At 42.5% G+C, this 24,479-nt stretch overlaps 1 protein-coding gene across 1 annotated transcript in view; it reads right to left on the minus strand.

Annotated features, from left to right (window-relative positions):
• The window catches only part of SPATA18 (spermatogenesis associated 18), a 168,452-nt gene that overhangs the window by 23,546 nt on the left and 120,427 nt on the right, over positions 1–24,479 (minus strand). Inside the window, exons 7-11 of the mRNA XM_085642107.1 lie at positions 23,697–23,934; positions 10,702–10,860; positions 9,958–10,133; positions 7,415–7,538; positions 5,102–5,176 (exon numbers count right to left, since the gene is read on the minus strand). Of these exons, the coding sequence (XP_085498233.1) occupies positions 5,102–5,176; positions 7,415–7,538; positions 9,958–10,133; positions 10,702–10,860; positions 23,697–23,934 (772 nt within the window). The remainder of the gene's footprint in view (positions 1–5,101; positions 5,177–7,414; positions 7,539–9,957; positions 10,134–10,701; positions 10,861–23,696; positions 23,935–24,479) is intronic.

The following is a 24,479-nucleotide window of genomic DNA, read 5'->3' on the forward strand; positions in this document are numbered from 1 at the left end:
TATTACTCTCAAAAAGTGTTTTTTTTCTCCATGATATGTCCCTTTGATGGGAAGAGGAGATTTCTAAGGTGAGAGTATCAGGCAAGTGACACTATTCAGGCTCCCTCCGTGCGACCTTCAGGAAGAATCCCTCTTCATTACTACCTCCACCTGACCCCAGACTCTGCAGCGTGCTCCCTTACAGGCTTGCTTATCCACTTTTCTACCACCCCTCTTCAGTGCATCTTATCTCACAGCTGACCTTGGGCCCCAGCCCCATATGAGCCACCATCCAGTTGCATTTTTATTATTCCTGGTAAAAAAACATTAGTAAAATCACCTTCAAACTTGAAGCATTGAATATAGCAGTAAATGTAATTAGCATGCACTTTACAGTTTTCCTAATCACCCGACTGTTAATTAAATATACGAAAACAGAAAGGCCATGACAGGGTTGGATTTAGTGCTGGTGCAAAAGTCTTTTTTGGGGCCCTAACAATGACCTCTTTCTCCGTGGATACCTTTACTACCACCCTCCAACAGTGTCCTTCATCTCTCCGCAGCCCGTCCCCCTCATGACCTCCTCCTCAGACTCCATCACTGCCACCCTCCACCAGTGCCCCTCATCGCTCCGTAGCCCCCCTACCCCATGACCTCCTCCTCGCTTACCTCACTGCCACCCTACACTAGTGCCGCTCATCTCTCTATAGTTCCCCCCCCCCACCCCATGACCTCCTCCTTGGCTTCCCTCACTGCCACCCTCCACTAGTACCCCTCATCTCTGTTGCCCCTCTCTCATATGCATTCCATTTGTTGAATAGTGCTACTCATATCAGTGTAAGGTGTCACAGTACTTTACATAACAGCACACATTATACAGAGAGAATGAATCAGTCTACGGGGAATGTCACATAGGCCAAGGAGGATTACAAGTGTAGGAGTCACATGTCATCCATGCTGGTGGGCAATATATTTTACTAGGCTTTGGTCTGGAGAAGCACAAACTCAGGATTTAAAGAGTACTCCAGTGGTTGGGGGTTGGCTTTACTGATAAAAATGTATGACTTCCCAAACAAACTCTTTTTAGCGACATCAGAATAATGAAAGACTGGAGAAGTTCTAACTATATCACAACACAAAAAAAGGTGAAGTTTGTATGCAGCTCTTTGATGACAGTTCTGAGTTCACTGTCCTATTTTAGGATTGTAACTTCTGAACGGCAAGTAACACAAGGATCTCTGTGACAAAGGCAGTAACCCACCGAGCTACCCACATAAAATACAGTTTATCTGCATTTAAAAACTAACAGACAAATGATTGCTCTCTAGCAAGATCATAAATCACCAGTTATCTGAACATTTTTTATTATTGTTGTACATCGGTTGCAGATTCATTGCCATTGCCCAGGCCCACCCCCTAGAACCGGGCTTGCACTACACTCCAGTTTGAAAAACTGCCCATTCAGACGCACACTGTGCTCTCCTACTTTTAAAGTAAAAGTACACTTTATATTGGTAAACGGGTCCCATCTAGGGGTGTCATGCACCATAGCCGATTCATCCACGTCATCGGGGAATGGTGGTGGGGTGCAGGAATCCATCCCAACCCCTGCACGCGCTCTCCCTGGCTGCACCGGAAGTTGTGGGCTGCTCGACGTCGCGGTGCACGCGCTGGAGGCGGAGCTTGTTTCACCGCGTGCCCAAATAGCCTAATCTGGCAACGTGGTGCGTGTGCTGCAGGCGGCAATTTGTCGCTTTTTTGCAAGCACGTGAGCAGTGCTTGTACGTGAAACGGCGGCCGCGCGGCACAGGCCCGTTGCGGCGGCCTTTATAATTTATTTGGGTACACTGACTGTCAGTGTCTCCAAATAAATTATAAAGGCCGCCACAACGGGCCAGTGCCGCGCGGCCGCTGCCGCCCGCAAAACAGTGCTGCATGGGGCGGACCGCCCCCCACTAGCTACGCCGCTGAAAGGCTCCAATTCGACCGTTGATTATATTTTTATGTTGACTTTCTTAGCCCAGTTTGTACGACATTTTCAGGTCCAACTGAACCAGTTTAGTGACCATAATCCCCATTTTCAACCTTGGATTGGGACCGGACAGAAGTAACTAGCTTGAGAGTTGGCCCCAGTAATTGTGATATTTTACACCAAGACAAGGGACGGATATTAAAAAGGAGCAATGTTCCACCTGACTCCTTTTAAATTACTCTTCATTCAACCTGGGGGCATGACATCAATTTGTTTTTAAATGATTCTATAAACGAGAAGCTCTTTTTGAGCGCATTCAGTAGAATAATTCAACAGGTTGCAAATAACCTCATGAGATCAGGAGGTAGAACGCCAACTGAGGGCGAGAGGTGGTTGGATCATAGATGTTCAAAGGTGCACCAAACATTGCTAAAAGGCTTTAAGCCTGCGGGGATCTCATACAACCAAATATTCTGAATAACAGTGCAAAACTTTGGAAAATCGTCAATCAACTTTTTTTTTTTACAGGGACAATGAATAGTGCTGTAGATTGCACAATGACCCTGATATTTGGGTAAAGCTTTTTTCAGGGATAAATGGAAGTCAAACAGAGAATCCACCTAACCCTGTTCTGAAACTATCTAGGGATGACCCCACTTTTAACTTTACTGAGGAGGAGGTGACAGTCGCCATTATAATCGTGGAGAAGGATAAGGCACCAGGACCTGCTGGGGTCCCAGCAGATCTATTTAAACTAAATCCCTCATTCTGGGCTAAAATCCTATCTCACATATGTAATGCTGCCTGGAGACTAGGTCCACCTGCCGCTTGGTTAAGGTATGTCATTATCCAGGTATTTAATAAAGGAACCCGCGATGCTATAGACCCATTTCACTTATAGACTCCACAGTCAAGGTTATGGGAGGGTGATTCTCGCTAGACAACCCGATTGGTTGGAGCAAAATAATATAATCTCTAGTCTTCAATATGGGTTTAGGCCGGTTGAAGGAACCCTAGACCACTGCTTCAGCTTGCGTTTGCTAATCGGGAAGTATACAGTAGCGAAGAGAGGCAGATTACATCTTGCGTTCATGGATCTATCATCGGAGTTTGACCGAGTCAATAGAGTAAAACTATGGTCTTTACTGATTAATTTGGAAATGGACCATAACATTGTTAATTTTCTCCATGAACTACATCGATATCTCTCTGCAGTCGTGGGATATGATCAGACTGGGTCTCTGTCCTCCCCGAAAAGTGTGTTTAGAGGTCGTAGACAAAGCTGCATTTCAGCTTTTATTTACTCTGTATATTAATAATCTGGGCCCAAACTTATGTACTACAGGTAAAGACATTCACTGGGTTGGGTTCGAGCTTATCCTTGCACTTATATATGCAGATGATACAGTTTCAATAGCGAGAAAGGCAGTGGGGCTTCAGCAACTACTTGATTCTTTTATACACTTCATGACCTCCCTAGATGTGAGCACTAATTTTTCACTATCACACACAATGGTTTTAGGACCCAAAAATAAATGCCAGAAAAAATGATTTGGAGAGGGAATGGAACTAACTAGGGTGCCTACTTTCCCATCTCAGGGGGTTGTTTTTGACGATCGAGGCTCATGGGCGCTGCAAAAATGACCAACAAAAAAACAATGGCTAGAGCAGTAACAGCAGCGTTTGATTTTGCGAACAGATGGGGGCAAAGCCTGTGCAGGTGATGGTTAAACTGTACCAAGCGAAATGCATTTCTATCATCAGTTACAGGAGTAACATATGGGGTTTTATACAGCGATACAGAGAGTAGAAAATACAGTCTTAAGAAGGTTGCTGTCGGTCCCACAATCCGTAGCCACCTTAATAGTCCATGAAGAGCTGTGGATGGGATACATCTCAGATATGTTAACCCTTTCCCCCTTGTTAAGGCGGATTAGAATTTGGTCAAATACAGAGTTGGGGTTGAACCAGGCAATCAATAAAGATTGTCTTCTCTTGGAGAGGGGTAACACCATTCGCTGGGTCGATTTTATTACGATCTTAATGGAGACGTTGGGGCGGTTGGGCCTATTTGGGCTCCCAGAAAGGATAACCAGGGAAGATCTGCCCTGGATCAAGAAAGATTTTCTCTCTGGAGCATATACCGACAGAGAAGCCAGAGAGCTCTCCAAACCCTCAGTAAGGGCGTATATTCTTTTTAAATCATGTTCGGCTGTAGAGCCATACTTGACAGTGTTCACAAAACCCCAACATCGCTTTCTTTTAATAAGATTCAGAATGAACCTTTTGCATTGGTCATTGGCGGAGCCAGAGGGGAGACATAAAATGGAAGATCTGGGCCCTAGCACCGGTGATAATTTTTCGCCCCAAGATACCATGCATTTTATAATATTTTGTGATCACTATTGCTCACTGCGACATCGATATAACCTACCCTTGTTACAAGGTAATGGTTTCTTTCAAGTAAAACCGACCCGGATTTACCTCCAGATGCTGTTGAGTCCTTAATTTGTTTTAATGTTTCAGGTCTCTTGACAGGAGCTCTTAGATGTAAGAGACATGTTATGTGCAGAAGGAGTTTTATAATGTACATTTATTATTTAATTTTATCTTTTACTGAATATATTTCATGAGATTGTATTCTATTTAGTTCTATTTATGTTCAAACATTTATAGTTTTAATTAACCGAATAAACTCTGTGACTGCCTGTCACCCAAGTATTAATTTGAATTCATGCCATAACAGCTTTTACCTCTAACTAATACATACATAAAATACATATTTTGTGTTTTCTAAACACTGGACTGACTAAAGGAGACTCTAAAGTAGGCATGAGGAATGGTTTCCGGACAGATTTTCTTAATATCAACATGATCATCTTGAAAGCCTGACATGGATCCAGCCTTCGTGGCTTACAATAGGTGCCTTCGAACTAGTACTGTACTTTGTGGCAAGCAGTGCAAACCATGGACCCTGGGCATATACATTCAAGCCTATGCATCGCAAACAAAGTATGTACATGAATTAAAGTCAACAGGTTTTTAGTAAAGAAGTCACATTTATAGATTTTAATATCATGGGTGTCTCTTTTGGTTTTAGTGAAATAACAAGGATTTAATGTGGATTTTCGAAGAAAAAAAAATACATACCATGCTGCAGCAAGGGCTAGCTGAACGAGATCGAACCGGGCTACAGCTTCTACTTCTGCACTTCCCTGGACTCCACTGCAATGAGTAGTAAAAGGTAAAAAGTAGTAGAAAAACAATTAAGGACACCATTATGTTCAGCAGTTTCAGAAGAAATGAAAGTTTTTCCACATTCAGAAAAAAGCACTACATCTAGTTTTTGTCCATTTCAATTTCCAATAATTTAACACAAAATACGTTTTTTCGTAGGTACGCCAAAGATTTATTTTAATAAAGTTCATTTTTTGGTACCTTGACTCGTCTTCAAAATAGGTTAATAATGACCAATTAACATTTGTGCTCCCGATACTTGTTTTTCTTTGCATGTAAATAAAACATCACAGCGTCTTCTAGCACACAGGTCGTTTTATGATCGTGTGAACAGATTGAGAATGAAAGGGGCTAAATGTTCGGTGGATGGACTATATACTTGGCTACATAATTAATAAGGAGCAGCAAAGAAAGTTGCATGATACAGAATTTAAAGCTCAGAAATATATCGACACACACACAACAATATGGTAATAACTGGCTTCGTTAAGGTCCATCAGCAACAATATACAACCATTTGCAAAGCTAATAGGTCTGGTGTTGGCTGCTCCTTGTGAGAGGACATAATGCTGTCACTCATAGTGAATTTAGCCAATGGTTGAAGGGGTAGGCAGACTGGCCCATGCTGAAAACTGTAGTTAGTGAAAGCAAAATGTGCATGCCACAACAACAGAGTAAAGGACAAAGAGAGTTGGCTGATAGCCCCTAAAAGTAAGTATTATATGCATAGACTTCTGAGGAACAAAGTTCACCTTTTCATTTTATGTGTTACAAACTTGAACACATCAGTCATTGCACCAGTCAGTGATCTACGGCATGCCAGGATAGAGCGTTCTATTCTTGGATGAAATCCTTAAACCATAAGTGCAATTATACTCATGACTAAAAAAAATTCTATTAATTAGAGATTTCAAACTTGGAGTGGATTGGCCCGAAGACAGGTGTGCCTCACCCAGCTGTTATCAGACAAAGAGCTCGAGCAGATAGCAGAGCCCACGCTAAGGTATTTCAAATATAATCAAAGCAACAACGCTGCCGCTATGGTGGGGCTGATTACGCCATCATTCTGATCAAAGCTCTGCCTATCCTGCAGAGACAGTTCAAACAAAGTAAGCAAGTTCCATCTTCAATAGGCATACAACACAATGCAGGCAAGCCCACAATACACGACAAAGTCCTATTATAAGACCATTATATGAACATTTCCAATAATCGCACCACTCAAGGATAAAAGATACATCCAACAAGTGTTAAAGTTATAGCATGCCATCTTGTAATTCACGGCCTTTAATCTGTAACACCAGTGTTATTGGTTCAATATCAAGGAAGTAAAGACTTGGTGTAGGACGCAGAGGAGGGAATTACAAATAACATAAGAGGGCAAAAATGAGGCAGTATTCCAATCAATTCAATGACGCAAACAGCCAGATAAAACATTCAGCATTTTCCACAAAATGACTCAGCCATATGCCATGACAAAATACATACACGCAAGTAAAACATACGAAGATCTACTACTACTTGAATGTAGAGCGTGACAATCCATGGAGGCCATACCACAAATCATCTCTATACTTCATCATGCCACCATTGCCTTTACAGGAAACTATTTTGACATGGACCCCACGAGCGTGGTCAAGAAGGGTGACAAGCAAATATAGTGAATGTCACTGAAGACTTTGACATTTTGCTCTAACCACTAAGGCATGGACCGGCATATAAAATTCCCAAAGCAGACAATGAAAACAGCCCTCTTATTGATCCAATCAGAAAAAAAGATAGTGTTACAGATCCCATCCTACCGCAAAAAAAGCCACAAAGAGGACATAGGGTTGGGTTTATTTAATGGTGGATCTCGCTTAGGAAGGGTAGACTAGGTGCCTGAAAGTGTAATGCGCTCACGCCCCCACTGCCTTTAGGACTTTCCAGCAAGGTAGAAATCTGAAGCACTGGAGACACATTGGTGGGTTTGCCATAGGAGCTTGAGTGGTAAGCAGACAGAAACAACTAAAGAGCACTGAAGAGGGAGTTAACAAGTCAAAAACTAGTGAGAGCACTGGACTGAATACAGTAACATGGATATTCTACCGTCAACCCAGGGCTCCACGAGCCTCAGGAAGAGGTGGAACTGATTTATGAATGATTTTTGACACCGTGCTTTCTGGAGCTAAATTGGCATTACATTTTAAATCATATGTCAAACATGGGTTATGCAAAAACACTTACCAAAGCACCTCTTTTTGTAACCACCTCCCCCTTCACAAGTACTGAGTCATTTTCCATCAGTGCGGGCCACACATGGTAAACCACCAGAGGTGCCGTGTAGTCAGAGTCATAGCTACGACGGTACCTATTTCAACAAAAGAATACAAGTAGATTTCAACAAAAGATGCATATATCATTGATACTGCATTGTGACTGGAAAATCTAAAGAATAATCTCTTCTGTCACTCAGAATAAAAATTGCATTTTCTCTAGTAACACATATCCAAATGATTGATAGAACTTAGCAGACTCTGTTCCCCACTGCTTGCACAAAGTGCTATGGGTAGACCCCTTCAGTGAATAGAAACATGAAATAATGTGGCTCCTGAGCTCTCTCTAGTTATATCTATTTCTGAAAAAATGTGCTGACCCCGTTGCTCCACTCAACACACCCTTCATAAATACTTTTTGTGAATGGTGTGTCTAAAACTCAGTGCATGATATATGTGTAATCCCTCCCTTGACAAAACTGCCAATGGACCCAGGTGCGTTAAGTTTTCAAAACCATTGTCATTTATCTGTTCTCAGTTAAAATAATAGAAAGGATAATATCTGGCAACTACAGGCCTGTTTAAATATTTACAGAATTTCTTTGCTCTGTTCAATCAATACTGTGCCTAATCTATGGAACCCACACTCTTCTAGACAGCCATCAATCCAATATGGATGTTGTGGCTTTGGGAATTTGTTTCTTTTGGAATTTTAGGTAATCTTTGACACTCAACACCTCAACATTCTTCTTACTCTAAGTGGAGTCCAGGTTGGTCTTCATTCCTTTCTCATTGTGAGATTTTCAAGTTTATTGCACCAATACACCAATGTTTCAGCCAATATGGAGCATTTGGTCTGTGGAGGTTCCAATAATCAAATGTAACACTTTGTTTAATGCCCATATGAACCTAGTGATGGGAGGTGGTCATGGCTAGAATAACATGAGAATGCAGACAAAACTCACCTTTACCCGGGGACTCTCAGAAAACATTACTGTCAATCTTGACGGGTGGATGGACTCAAACTGAATATTTTGAAAACATAGTTAATTAATGGTAAAAGATGTTGATTGATGAAACACATGTCAATCTGTGCTCTTCCAGCTGCTGTAAGCCCTTCATTGACACCTGGATGACCCCTTCCCACCACATTCAGAAGCCATGTTTAAACACTGGCTATTCAGACAAAGCTTAAGGGCTTATTTACAAGCCCTTGAACCGCTGGTACGTGTCTTTTCCCCCTATTAAAAGTGACACACCGTCGGCGCAAGGTCTTGTATATAAGCCCCTTTGTTTGCAGGGTACAGTGGCTTGCAGAAATTACTAAGGGAAACCAAATTGGAAAAGACTCTTCTATTGGCTGATTGGTAATGAAGCCAGTTGATCATGCTCCACTGTGTGTCTAGGATTGCTTTAAAAAATTTAAATCGTCTAGACTTAATAATTTTCCTATGATGACGTGAAATCTAAATTTTAGGAAAGGCATGATACCACTTATCTAAGTCTTCTTTCATGATTTCCAGCTTGTGTATTTTTTTCAGCTTAAGGTTTATGAATGGAACTGACTCAGAGATGGAGAAGGTTGGTACAGAACTTACACTTCTTGGCTCTTTACATGTAGTGAGGGTTTTACTGTTTCATTACGTGGTAGTACTACTACTAGTAACAGGGATATACCACCAATAATAATAATAATAACTTATTTTTTATGTAGCACTTAAAACTACACTTCTTCTGCTTCTGGTAAAATTATGACAGGTGAATAAAGATGACGAAATTTGAGTGGTACTTAAAATATCACAGAGATATAGGAAGAAGGCAAAACAATTACTGCTGATGGCAGATACCACCACTAGTATCCCTACCTACAATGGCAATGTCATATCATAAAACATTATATTGCTGCAGTGGGTGGCAGTAAAGAAAATATGGAGCTAAGCGAAAACATACAGAAACAAGATTTAAAAGCCTGTTTACAGAAAGTAAGCACTCAGAAGAATACAGTAAACAGGCGATGCTCCATTGGAGGGACAAACTCAAACTGGACAGCCTTAAACAAATAAAGCCAGCAAACAGAAATCAAGCTGTGCTGTCTAGTAACCTTTGACCTAAAAAGTGACTCAAAAATATACACTGATAAAATATTATGTCTTATTGATATTTTGGCATTTTGTATTTTTGAGTTTATTATATATTTCCAGTCTACGTTTTCACTTTCTGTGTCACTTATTGTATTGCTGGATTCTGATTCTGTCACAATCTCGACAATGGATGAGTAGTAATGTCAGAACAGAGGTATTTGTCTACCACAGGCAGTAGAAGTGTAAAAAGACACAGCATCTCCAAAAGAGGAAAATGATGGCTGTGCATACAGTTAATAGTTTTCACCATACTAAAAGAAGACTGATATGTTATTGCTCATCTTATTTTGATGATCTGAACTTTATAACACATACATAATTCATAAGCTTTACAATACCACTTCTATACAAAAATTAACTCAGTTCCACTTACTTGCTCTCGCTAAAGAGCTCACCATCTGAAGAAAATGCTAAATCAAGGGGTACATCCAAAGTCTGCATGCCAAAGGCAACGCGGCACACCTCTCGGATGAAGCTACTAATCAAAATAAAGTCCACTTCAGGCGGGAACGAAATTTTAGGATTGACATTCATGGCACGAATAACATCCTGTAAAGACAAACATATGATAATACATGACTAGAAAATGTTTGTTTCATTAGGTGTATTAGGACTCTAGATGTTTAGTATGCTCTTGAGGTAGAACCAGTAATTAAAGTATTTAAAGTTATATTTTTCCTACTTTGAGTCTATGGGAAGAAAGAAATAAAATGTGTGGATTTTTTTAACATAAAGTGTGTTCATTGGGATGTTCCCAAAAAATCTTCTTGGATTTGCCATTGTGAACCTGTTCACATGGTTCTGTCTACTGTAAAGGAGGAGGGTGGGTTAAAAGCACACCCTCATAAAACAAGCAAGTGCAATACCATTATTATTAAACCAGACAGCCAGTTGAAAATGACCCTTACTAATGGGAGGTGACTGAAAGGCGGAAGACCATGCATTAAATGTGGTACTGAAATGGAAAAAAGGAAGGTTGGAAGAATCGGAAAATCCTATGTTCCATTCAATTACTTATTTTGAATTAAGTTGCAAAAAAGAAGTGCATGCAAATATCTCCCACATACAGGACTATAAAATGCATTCTTAACAAATTCCTAAAAGCTGAAAGACTTACGCTGACACTAGCTTGAACATCGTACAGATCCAAGTTGCGAACGATGTAGTCAATGACCGCGTCCTCAAGAGACTCCGGCCCACTGTGTGTCGGTGACAGCGACTTCCTCACGCGGAGTTTGAACTGTCTGAATGCTGTTTTTGCTGCATGGAAAGACTCCTGTGTACAACAAAACAAAAATAACATACATTTCTACAACAGAAGGTGTTTGAGATATCCAACACATTTCAGCAACGGACTTCAAGGAAAGAGATGTGTGCGTGATTTGTCAGCCTGTTCACATTATTCAGAAAAATGTAAACATACATTTTAGCGGATTTTAATATAAGACAAATGTCTTTTTGTTATTTATAAATGGAACATGATCATAAAGTAACTGTGTTACATTTTCCACCATGCTGTATTTACGAACAAGCAGCTGGAATGTAAGTTTCACTAGCTGAGAGGAAAATGGGATCTAAACTCCTCCTTGCAGACTTTTTGTCTTTTTTAAGAGTAGCCAAACAATGGAATGAGTGTTGAAAACAGTTTCTCGCTGTCTTCTTAAGAGGCACTTTTGTAGAACATATTTGAATCAATCCATCTTATGTTAGCAGGAAGAAATGTAGACTTGATTAAGAACTTCGGTTTACTATTCCCAACTAATATCAATGCCCACGGTTAGGTTTGAAGAAATCGATTAATGGTATGTGGACAATAACGATAGGGCAAATATATTGATCTTAAGAGTTAATTGATGTGTTTTGATGTCTGATGAATATACACATGGCTTAAAGGTGGAGATCTTACTATAAAATAAAGCATGTTTTTTCCATGCAAGACAATCAATGCTGTATACCCTGTCCAAACTTTTCCTACAGGGTTAAGATGCAGAGATGCAACACTGCTAAGAGGCAGGATCACCCAGCACCTTGGTTTGTGTGACAGTACAGGAACTACAGAAGACCTTAGGAGAGGGTGAGCTCCTGAGAATCCTCCAGTGAAGCCCTTTATCAGGTTTGAAAGACATGGTCTAATTTAAAAGAGAGTAAAAACTAGTGGCATTAAGTTACAAAATTTATGGCATTACCAAATAAAGTTTGTTAAGTTTCCGACATCTGAAAAAACAAAGACGTCTGGACAGGAGTGGCTTTCAATTAAGTATTGAATTTACACAAATATGAGGAAGTATTAGCTCAAAGTTTAATATACCATGGGTACATCTGCAGCGTTTAATTGACGCCTGTCAAACAAGCACCATGTGACAGTATTGTGGCTAAGCATATATGGGATGCTTGGAGTAATTATCAAGAAGTCTGTACGATGATCAGAGCCTGGGGGCTTTAATATTTGTCCCTTACCACCAACACTGATGTGTGTTATATTGCACTTACTGCTATAGGCTAACTCCAGTTTTCTAACAAGGTGCACTTTGCTGAATATAAAGTAGGCCAGAGGCAAGAGCAAATGTCAAAGGAAAGGGGGCTCAAGCTGATAAAGTGGAGTACTATATATGCCTGTAATGCCAAAATAACCCCAATCACTATCTAGGTGCAGCTAGGCATTCATGGATTACAATTAAATGAATGTGGATACATACTTGTCACAGTTTACATTTTCAAAGAATACAAAATAAATATGGACGCATACATACAGAACATACAGAAACAGCAAAGAAATAAAATACCAAAAACTGGGATCCTTAATTATAATGCATGGCAGAGTATATACACCCTATAAAAATATTGGTATTGATTTTCTTATTCTGAGAGTGGCCTGATACCAGCAGCACTTCTAGTAAGAAAATAAGGACAATGTGTCACTGGTAGCCAGTAATAGGTTATGCTCGGTGACCAGCGAAATAACTGACTTTGGGTATTGTCGGTGCAGAAGTGTGATGAGCACTCTGCAGTTGCTACAGCGGTGGCAGTAAGGGAGTTGGGTAGAATGAGACTGAGAGGTGATAGAAGAGAGTATGAGGGTGGATAACAGGCGGGTTTGCACCAATGAGAACACTTTGGCTTTCAGTTGGACCAATTATGTCACTGGAGAAGAGACCTCCTGAATCAGGCAGAGTCTTACATGAGCAACCCAGAGAGCTCAATACTGAACCTCCTCTGCCTCCTCCTCGCTCTCCCCCTCTAAAGCAATTACTGAAAAACTAGGACAGCCCAAGAGCATCTGGATGCACCAAGCACCCCTTAATTCCAATAGATCAAAAGCAGCCAAACATCCAATGTGTTATCAACAGTCGTCCCACTCATTGTCCTTTTGATACTGGCGCAAGGTGATCACTTATGAATGTTGCTTTTTTACCTTTACTTTATCTTTCAGGAAAAACAATGGACACAGTTGGCATTTGTAAACAAAGGGTTTCCCAGAAGATTACATGCCCCACTGAGGTATCTTTACATCACAAATTGATCAGCATGCTTTCCTGCTCAGTCACTCTTCCTCTGTTAACCTTATAGGTCAATGATATTTATTGTCATGTTATTGTTGGAAATGCAAATGCTGTTTAACCTTTACTGAGTGAAGCCTCTCGCTTTGCTACAATTGAAGCGTCTGCTATTTTCGAGCAGATTCTTGCTTACTTGTGGTCCAAACAAGCTAGTGAAGATATATTTTCACTGCTGACCCTGTTAAGATGCCTTTATACTATTTGAGGACGCTTTATCGTAAGCCCTACTGCTCCTAGCGATCTGAAGCTGTAGAGGGAATTTGCCGAGTCCAATTTGCATTATGGGGACAGGGTATTCTTGTCCCCACATCTAGCATATGCAACATCTCTATCTTGCGTATTTAGAATCCCTGAAACTATACCTATGACTTCGCACAGGATTTAAGAGCTGTGAACTATGTTGTGTTTCCTAGTTCCTTGTCTGTTGTCCTAAATCTTGAAACCACTTTGTCTTATATACCGCCTACCACTACTTATTTTACTATGTTTAAGATGTGTTCTGCGTATTTCCATCCCTATATAGCCTTACAGCCAGTTCCTATTTGCCTTTACATTTCAACAGAAATGACTAACCTTGACAAGACATCCACAGAATCACTCCCTGTTTTATGAGGACGGCCTTTTAGATGTCTCGGATTTCTTAGACAAATGCAAATGTGATTTGCTGTATTTACTCACTGAATTAGACAAGGAACGGCACAAAGCCTTAAAGGTTTGCATTCCTTCTATATGCTGCATTTCATATGGAGAAAGACACTTGTTTGTAGACTGCATTCATGCTATCCCTAAAATATCCACTACAAGTACCCTTTAAGAAACAGCTGGTTATTGGCAACAATGGATGTTAGGTTACGTCGCTATTGTAAAGTGCCTAAAGGATCGAAGCAAAAGCCCCGGAGCCTTTGATTTTGCCTCTCTGAAGAACACTTTGTCCTCAACCCCTGCTTTAGGTTTGCCTGGTTATTGGAACACTTTTGTATTTGATTGTCATAAAAAGAGGAGTTCACCCTCTGGGTATTAACACAAGAACACAGTGGCAAAAAGAAACCAACTATTTAATATTCTTCTACTTTGGAAGCAACTGCTCCTGGTTTGGTTCCGTGTTTACGTGTAGTGTCAGCTGCTGCCCCTTCGTTGAAGTATCTGCAAATATAGTACCGGATTCGCCGTAGACAGTCCAAGGTGGCTCTTTCCATTATTGCAGTCCTGCTTACTACTAAAATGTAACACCAATCAGTGTCAGGACTGTCAAAGCAGGAAAGACTGCTTTTGTCAGCTTCGCATAGCATATTAAGATGCTCCTTGCAGTATCCTGCCTCATTGCCTCATTGCTTCTCACCTGCTGAACCAAATTGTTTGGTAAACATGGCTGATCTCACTAAGGCCCAGACTGATCTCTAAGATACTCAGATATTGTGTTTTATGTTGGCGGATCCTGAATTAGATGAAAAGCTACAGGCCGATTATGCTATTTGCACATAAACTGTAGCAGTAGAAACTAGATGCCTTTCCCCAGGTGTTCTTCACCCAAGTGGCTGAGCTTGTTATTACCAGAGCTTTTCCTCTTACCTGAGAACCATTTTCACCAGTCAGTGTGATGCATGACTTTGGTCAACCCTGGTTGGAAAGGGGCTTCTTCACTTCTGGGGGTGTACCAATCAGAAATGGCACCTATGTGAAATATTTTCTTGACTACAACTCCCAAAAGAAGTAGCTGTAGTAAAATGTGCTACCTATCATGTATTGATTGACATAGTGCCCCAGTGCTTGTATGAGCTAGTAAGAATGCTCTCATGCCATCCGATTCCAGTGTCATTTATATAAGTTTCTCAACACTGACCACCTTATGCCCACTTTGAATGATCTTACTGTCCTGCGGTAGCAACCCCGAATGTGAGAAAATGTATTGGAAGAAGTGTAGATGCCATTTGCTTCAGGAAAAACAATGGGGTGGTAAAATAGTTGTCCCAGGACGTGTTGTGTAATCATGCTTGTTTATATCATTCTAGAAAGCAAGGATGGAATAATACCTGTTCCTAACACACTTTGATTTGTCCCTCATTTCCCTCCGACAGCTCAAGAATACTATCATTCAGGTGCAACTTGTCAAACCTACAATGTTATTAAAGATGTGAAAACCCAGAGCGGCCCATTCCAATCTGATGGGACTATTTGCACCTTTGAAAGTTGTTTTATCTCAGATTCCTTAATTCTGCACATATTAATATGTACTGGTCATGGGTTGCATATTTTCCAGGTGGACCTTGGCTTTTCATTGTGCCAAACTGAACGCCATAACTGTGCAATCTCTAAAAATCTACTTATCCACTTGCTATGGCAAGTCAGATTTTATAAGAGAGAGCTATATTTAGGGCTTACTGGCCCTTACTGGTGAGAGTGCTCGAGCTGGCAAAGAACAGGGGTTCTGTTCATTCAGAAAGTGAATGAGCAATAAAGATGCCTTTGAATCTTGCTTTTGTCTTGTCACATTTGCTGGGCGTTCAAAAACAGAGGTCAAATGCCAGCTTGTGTCTTCTAACAAAATGCTACTGATTTTATCCTGGAGATTGGTGTTTACTTTTCTTTATATGGCTTCAAAGGTAGTGGATTTTGTAAAGTGAACTGTCTGACAACCATGCTGTGGTACAGGGAATGTGACATGAAAAGCAGTAGAGTGTCAGTTTTTCCAAAAAAAACATTTAAATAGCTTTTAAAAAGCACTGTACAAACATTTCAAAATATATCACTAGTTAGGAAAGCACATGTTTTGTAATTGTGAAGTGGGATGGAACCGAAGATTTTAATAGGATAAAAACGAATCAGAACACTTTACTTCGTGTCGTGAAAAAGATAAATATTTGCTGAAACCCAATTTCCATACATTATCCGTTGTACATTTTTTACTTTTATCAGTAAAACTGCAGGTCAGTGGAAAGGTTTGTGATCATTTCAATGAGAAATGAGCTGTCTGTAAATGACAGTGCGCTACCACATCATACTTTAGTAATACATTTATTTAATGTGAGAGTTTTTAAACATTAACGGAGAAACATTTCTACCCCTGCCCTGATGACAATGCTATTAGTGAACTAAGGCAAGTCAGGGGTCATGCTTACCCTATATGTGGGCTAGAGTTTGTTTTATACACGGAACAATGGTTTAGTCAATTGAATCAAACAAAAGAGTTGCTGAGCTCACATGTTTGAAGGTGCTTTCAGATGTGTTTACGAAGAAAAATGTGACCTGGTGAAATAAAGTATTTGTATAGGATCTTACAATTTGAGAACAGTTTATGGGTTTAGGGCATTACAGTTAGGTCCAATAGATTATTCAAGTTACTAGACCTGCAGGTCTGATAACATTGTTATGGCTGTTCGAGGCCTGCAGTGGCTAACAGATTAATTTATGACTTTATCCAATAGTGCACATTAACTCCCAAATTCGGCAGTGACAATGGTCTTTTCTTTAGTCCACGCTTGATGCAAATATTTCTGTATACAACATTTCCACTGTGCTTGCCACTCGAATCATCAGGCAAAGAAAAACAGTTCAATGGAACTCCCAAAATCACAAAACAAAATATTGAAATTGTGTGCCAAAAAGGGACTACAATGTCTGAAGCTTTATCCTTACTCCTAATATAAACAAAAGTCATCCCTAACCAAAGAACTCAGTTGAGCGCCCATGGCATTCTAATGGAAAGACCCATAATTTTTTCCTTCACACCTCAAGTGTGTTTATCATTGTTAAATATACATCTGTGTGATGATGATCTATTTAACAATTGCAAACAACGGATCTGATATCTGAACCGCTTCAATTCTCAGGTTAAAGTAGCGCTACCGACAAGCATTAATGAAGTTTGCTATGATCTTCAACCTGAGCACTGAGTACATGTCAAGCAACACAATTTATCCCTTCAACTGTGGGGCATGGTCCTTTTCAAGTGTTGCTCAACACCAGCACACAGTAAAGTGTAAAGAGTCCATGCTCTGCACTATGGCAGATTAACAGGGCCTTCAAGGGAGGACATTGAGTGAGGAATCTCTGGTAAAGCTGCTAAATCGCGTGAAGCCAAAAAGCTGCAGCCCCTAATGCTGTCCACGGCTACAACCTGCATTCTGAGTAGCAGTCAACGGCCTACTAACCTCATTGTAGGCCGTTGAAAGGGCCCAATTCCTTTCCCAATTTAAACTCAAGACCAGGCACGACCGGCAAAAGTAAGAGCGGTGGGCAGGGTGGAGGCAGAGAGGGGCGGTGTGTCGATAGACGATGGGAGAGGTAAAATTAAATAAAAATAATAATAAAACTACTTACCTTGCGCTTGCTGCATCAGCGATTCGGCGAGAGCAAGGTAAGTGGTTTTAAAAAAATTGTTATTTAATTTTACCTCTCCCGTCATCTGTTGACTTACCCCCCCCAACTCGCCGACCCCCACCACACCCCACTGCTCTTACCTGTGCCAGCCACGCCTGCTCAAGACTATATTTTCCTTGGGAGTGATTTTAATTAAAACAAGCCAATCTGCCTGAACAGAGACTGCACAAAGACTGGTTGGCTTCCATACTGGCTAGATGGTACCTGCTATCACACTAATTTCCAAAGGAAAAGCAAACATGATTGGCAGTTCGGGCTGGACTGTTCCCATGAGGCACAGGGTCAAGACTGATTTGCATATGGCCATGTCTGAACTGGGGTGGCGTAGTGGGCAAAAGAACGATGGATTTAACCCAGATCTCTTGACTGGGGGAGAATGTCTGCATTGTCAGCATTCTGTCCATCATTTGTTTGTTGTAATGCTTTTCGCCCTAAGTGGGATGGGTATTCCCAGACGTGGGACCCGTGCTCACTACGCCACTGGAGTCAAGCTATCCTGGCTGATGACGGCTGATAGCCAGAAACCGGTCCTAGGATGCTTGATTCCGGTCCAGGGAAGACATGGCTTGGCAGTTCGGGCTGGACTGTTCCCATGAGGCACAGGGTCAAGACTGATTTGCATATGGCCATGTCTGAACTGGGGTGGCGTAGTGGGCAAAAGAACGATGGATTTAACCCAGATCTCTTGACTGGGGGAGAATGTCTGCATTGTCAGCATTCTGTCCATCATTTGTTTGTTGTAATGCTTTTCGCCCTAAGTGGGATGGGTATTCCCAGACGTGGGACCCGTGCTCACTACGCCACTGGAGTCAAGCTATCCTGGCTGATGACGGCTGATAGCCAGAAACCGGTCCTAGGATGCTTGATTCCGGTCCAGGGAAGACATGGCTTGGCAGTTCGGGCTGGACTGTTCCCATGAGGCACAGGGTCAAGACTGATTTGCATATGGCCATGTCTGAACTGGGGTGGCGTAGTGGGCAAAAGAACGATGGATTTAACCCAGATCTCTTGACTGGGGGAGAATGTCTGCATTGTCAGCATTCTGTCCATCATTTGTTTGTTGTAATGCTTTTCGCCCTAAGTGGGATGGGTATTCCCAGACGTGGGACCCGTGCTCACTACGCCACTGGAGTCAAGCTATCCTGGCTGATGACGGCTGATAGCCAGAAACCGGTCCTAGGATGCTTGATTCCGGTCCAGGGAAGACATGGCTTGGCAGTTCGGGCTGGACTGTTCCCATGAGGCACAGGGTCAAGACTGATTTGCATATGGCCATGTCTGAACTGGGGTGGCGTAGTGGGCAAAAGAACGATGGATTTAACCCAGATCTCTTGACTGGGGGAGAATGTCTGCATTGTCAGCATTCTGTCCATCATTTGTTTGTTGTAATGCTTTTCGCCCTAAGTGGGATGGGTATTCCCAGACGTGGGACCCGTGCTCACTACGCCACTGGAGTCAAGCTATCCTGGCTGATGACGGCTGATAGCCAGAAACCGGTCCTAGGATGCTTGATTCCGGTCCAGGGAAGACATGGCTTGGCAGTTCGGGCTGGACTGTTCCCATGAGGCACAGGGTCAAGACTGATTTGCATATGGCCATGTCTGAACTGGGGTGGCGTAGTGGGCAAAAGAACGATGGATTTAACCCAGATCTCTTGACTGGGGGAGAATGTCTGCATTGTCAGCATTCTGTCCATCATTTGTTTGTTGTAATGCTTTTCGCCCTCTGTGGGATGGGTATTCCCAGACGTGGGACCCGTGCTCACTACGCCACTGGAGTCAAGCTATCCTGGCTGATGACGGCTGATAGCCAGAAACCGGTCCTAGGATGCTTGATTCCGGTCCAGGGAAGACATGGCTTGGCAGTTCGGGCTGGACTGTTCCCATGAGGCACAGGGTCAAGACTGATTTGCATATGGCCATGTCTGAACTGGGGTGGCGTAGTGGGCAAAAGAACGATGGATTTAACCCAGATCTCTTGACTGGGGGAGAATGTCTGCATTGTCAGCATTCTGTCCATCATTTGTTTGTTGTAATGCTTTTCGCCCTAAGTGGGATGGGTATTCCCAGACGTGGGACCCGTGCTCACTACGCCACTGGAGTCAAGCTATCCTGGCTGATGACGGCTGATAGCCAGAAACCGGTCCTAGGATGCTTGATTCCGGTCCAGGGAAGACATGGCTTGGCAGTTCGGGCTGGACTGTTCCCATGAGGCACAGGGTCAAGACTGATTTGCATATGGCCATGTCTGAACTGGGGTGGCGTAGTGGGCAAAAGAACGATGGATTTAACCCAGATCTCTTGACTGGGGGAGAATGTCTGCATTGTCAGCATTCTGTCCATCATTTGTTTGTTGTATTGCTTTTCGCCCTAAGTGGGATGGGTATTCCCAGACGTGGGACCCGTGCTCACTACGCCACTGGAGTCAAGCTATCCTGGCTGATGACGGCTGATAGCCAGAAACCGGTCCTAGGATGCTTGATTCCGGTCCAGGGAAGACATGGCTTGGCAGTTCGGGCTGGACTGTTCCCATGAGGCACAGGGTCAAGACTGATTTGCATATGGCCATGTCTGAACTGGGGTGGCGTAGTGGGCAAAAGAACGATGGATTTAACCCAGATCTCTTGACTGGGGTAGAATGTCTGCATTGTCAGCATTCTGTCCATCATTTGTTTGTTGTAATGCTTTTCGCCCTAAGTGGGATGGGTATTCCCAGACGTGGGACCCGTGCTCACTACGCCACTGGAGTCAAGCTATCCTGGCTGATGACGGCTGATAGCCAGAAACCGGTCCTAGGATGCTTGATTCCGGTCCAGGGAAGACATGGCTTGGCAGTTCGGGCTGGACTGTTCCCATGAGGCACAGGGTCAAGACTGATTTGCATATGGCCATGTCTGAACTGGGGTGGCGTAGTGGGCAAAAGAACGATGGATTTAACCCAGATCTCTTGACTGGGGGAGAATGTCTGCATTGTCAGCATTCTGTCCATCATTTGTTTGTTGTAATGCTTTTCGCCCTAAGTGGGATGGGTATTCCCAGACGTGGGACCCGTGCTCACTACGCCACTGGAGTCAAGCTATCCTGGCTGATGACGGCTGATAGCCAGAAACCGGTCCTAGGATGCTTGATTCCGGTCCAGGGAAGACATGGCTTGGCAGTTCGGGCTGGACTGTTCCCATGAGGCACAGGGTCAAGACTGATTTGCATATGGCCATGTCTGAACTGGGGTGGCGTAGTGGGCAAAAGAACGATGGATTTAACCCAGATCTCTTGACTGGGGGAGAATGTCTGCATTGTCAGCATTCTGTCCATCATTTGTTTGTTGTAATGCTTTTCGCCCTAAGTGGGATGGGTATTCCCAGACGTGGGACCCGTGCTCACTACGACACTGGAGTCAAGCTTTCCTGGCTGATGACGGCTGATAGCCAGAAACCGGTCCTAGGATGCTTGATTCCGGTCCAGGGAAGACATGGCTTGGCAGTTCGGGCTGGACTGTTCCCATGAGGCACAGGGTCAAGACTGATTTGCATATGGCCATGTCTGAACTGGGGTGGCGTAGTGGGCAAAAGAACGATGGATTTAACCCAGATCTCTTGACTGGGGGAGAATGTCTGCATTGTCAGCATTCTGTCCATCATTTGTTTGTTGTAATGCTTTTCGCCCTAAGTGGGATGGGTATTCCCAGACGTGGGACCCGTGCTCACTACGCCACTGGAGTCAAGCTATCCTGGCTGATGACGGCTGATAGCCAGAAACCGGTCCTAGGATGCTTGATTCCGGTCCAGGGAAGACATGGCTTGGCAGTTCGGGCTGGACTGTTCCCATGAGGCACAGGGTCAAGACTGATTTGCATATGGCCATGTCTGAACTGGGGTGGCGTAGTGGGCAAAAGAACGATGGATTTAACCCAGATCTCTTGACTGGGGGAGAATGTCTGCATTGTCAGCATTCTGTCCATCATTTGTTTGTTGTAATGCTTTTCGCCCTAAGTGGGATGGGTATTCCCAGACGTGGGACCCGTGCTCACTACGACACTGGAGTCAAGCTTTCCTGGCTGATGACGGCTGATAGCCAGAAACCGGTCCTAGGATGCTTGATTCCGGTCCAGGGAAGACATGGCTTGGCAGTTCGGGCTGGACTGTTCCCATGAGGCACAGGGTCAAGACTGATTTGCATATGGCCATGTCTGAACTGGGGTGGCGTAGTGGGCAAAAGAACGATGGATTTAACCCAGATCTCTTGACTGGGGGAGAATGTCTGCATTGTCAGCATTCTGTCCATCATTTGTTTGTTGTAATGCTTTTCGCCCTAAGTGGGATGGGTATTCCAAGACGTGGGACCCGTGCTCACTACGCCACTGGAGTCAAGCTATCCTGGCTGATGACGGCTGATAGCCAGAAACCGGTCCTAGGATGCTTGATTCCGGTCCAGGGAAGACATGGCTTGGCAGTTCGGGCTGGACTGTTCCCATGAGGCACAGGGTCAAGACTGATTTGCATATGGCCATGTCTGAACTGGGGTGGCGTAGTGGGCAAAAGAACGATGGATTTAACCCAGATCTCTTGACTGGGGGAGAATGTCTGCATTGTCAGCATTCTGTCCATCATTTGTTTGTTGTAATGATTTCAAGGACAGCACATTTTTTCACAATACCTTTTCCCAGCTAGCTATGGCACTGGTGTCTCAATAAATAAGAAGGGTGTTTAAAGTTTTAGGGAGGGTGGCAAACATCTCCACTGACGCTCTTGAATGTTTTACCATTGAACTGTCACACTGCAGAATACAATGGCTCTCAACTTTGTACTTGCAGCTAAAGGTGGTCTCTGCATTATTGTTGGAACTGCAGTGCTTAATTTGAGCTGGTGGTTTCCGGTGCTCGGCACCGGCACTTTATTGTCAATACCGGCACTTGTGACAGTCTGTCACAAGGTGGCACTTTCTGGCTAATTTAGAGATGACCACAACAACAGAGGATTATTAATTTACTATACATTAAAAATGACTATTTCCTGCTGCCCGACACATTAGTATAGCTTTGAGGGCCTGGAATAGTCCGAATTCCCACACTTGTAGGAGTGTGATGGTTAGCAGTTGTGTTGTTACTATCATTGGCAGCATGACAGGGGCAATATGTGGTGCAAGCTGCAGTGCCCTCGTGACGAGAGCTCTGGCACTTATATTTTTACAAATTAAGCACTGGAACTGAATGACATTTGGATATCCCCAATAATTAGCAAACAGTGTGTCATCAAGCTGAAAATATTTGTAATCAACTTAAAAAAACGCATTGTATTGATGACGATCCAAAATAGATTATCATCAATCCTGTTGTTAGGGTTTGTTTGGTAGTTGGGGAATAAGGTATTGAAGCTTGGTCTCATGAGTTTTGCTATTCCGTTTTTATCCTTATTTTGTACATTGATTTGATATAAGGGTCCCAATAAAGGTTTCTACTTAGAAAAATGCTTTGTCTACTCCACCTCTATCCTTTTTATATTCTCTCAAAATGAAGTGATAAGCGTGTGTGTTTGAGCTAAAAGAAAGTGAACACGGTGAATGTAAATAGACAAAAATGATGGCAAATATTTAGTACATATAAGACTTATAAAGGTTGTGCATAGAAGAAAGCGTAGAAATGCAGCTGTGCAAATGTTTGGATGTGTACCCTGCATTAGCCACCTTTATTAGGCTATTCTAATACTTTAACCCAAAGTGCTTACCTCGTAAGTACCTGAGATTTGTATCTTGGTACGTGGCACGTTTTTTGAAAATGTCTGTTCATCTAGAAGCTTTCTCCTGTTTAGATATAATTGAATAACATTTCCTCAGAATTTCCGAGTTTCTTGGTCTCACTCGTGCACCTCATAATACTTGGTCACATGACCCATAATAAACACGTCTTTGTAACTTGCCACAAATCTGTGTGCTGCTTGTACCGGGGACGGGGTATAGGGTCCAGGGTGGATGGCCTGATTTTTGGCATGAATGATTTTTAATAATTTTCCAAACTCAATCCAAATGCAGAGTACAGAAGCTTTCCTCTAAACCAGACTATTCCTAACATTGATCAAGCATGATAGCTATTCGGATTGTTGCAATACAAGTAGATAATTTTCATATATTTTACTATAAATACTAAAACATGCAAGAATGCCCTTAACCACTGTTTTCTTTCATACCGTTGTGGCAATAAATAGAATCCTCTGGACCATCTCCAAATCCTCAATATAACGTCTCAGCAGATTCTGTGCATCTAGACGATCACAGGTATAAATATCATTGAAGCGAGATACAAGGCGTGCATGACGGGATGAATTGGTGAGCATGGCCACGGTAGGAGACTCACACGTTCTAAACTGAGGGCTAGGAGATCTGCTGTGGTGGCGAGTGGGGCTTGTGGAACGACTTCTTGAAAGTCTGAAAGAAAAAAATGCATAAAGGTGTCATATTCGCCACTTTTAACATGCAGATCAGATAAATATTTTACAGCAATGAAGATTCAAGGAAAGTACTCCATATGAATTCAACCAATAACCTAAATTCTAGATCCCCAATCCCATGAGTCTTTTACAGACAAACTTAAGTACCATCAACTGTTTTTGTTTAAAGCAATCAAAGTGATTATGTTACTGAGATGATAATAGGAAATGTGAAGTTCATCACTGAGACCAGAATCAAATATAGACATCAAATGATTGTAATGGAGTACAGGTTGCAATTCTTTGTCCTTGTTTAGCGATGTTGCATATTTCAGGGATTTATCGTAAGTGTCCTGGAAAGTTCATATACTTATAACAACACAAGTACTCTTCTTTTCAGTGGGTGCGCGTGCGTGCGAAGCAGCAATCTTTGAAGCTCATTTGAGAACACCGAAATAGAGTCTGTGCACCGTACACACTGAGAGGGTGTGATGGATTGTTTCCACCCTCTTTGCACTTAAGGCCATTTAAAGATAAAGAATG

This window comes from Triturus cristatus, chromosome 2_2, assembly GCF_964204655.1.
Source record: "Triturus cristatus chromosome 2_2, aTriCri1.1, whole genome shotgun sequence".
NCBI lineage: Eukaryota > Metazoa > Chordata > Amphibia > Caudata > Salamandridae > Triturus > Triturus cristatus.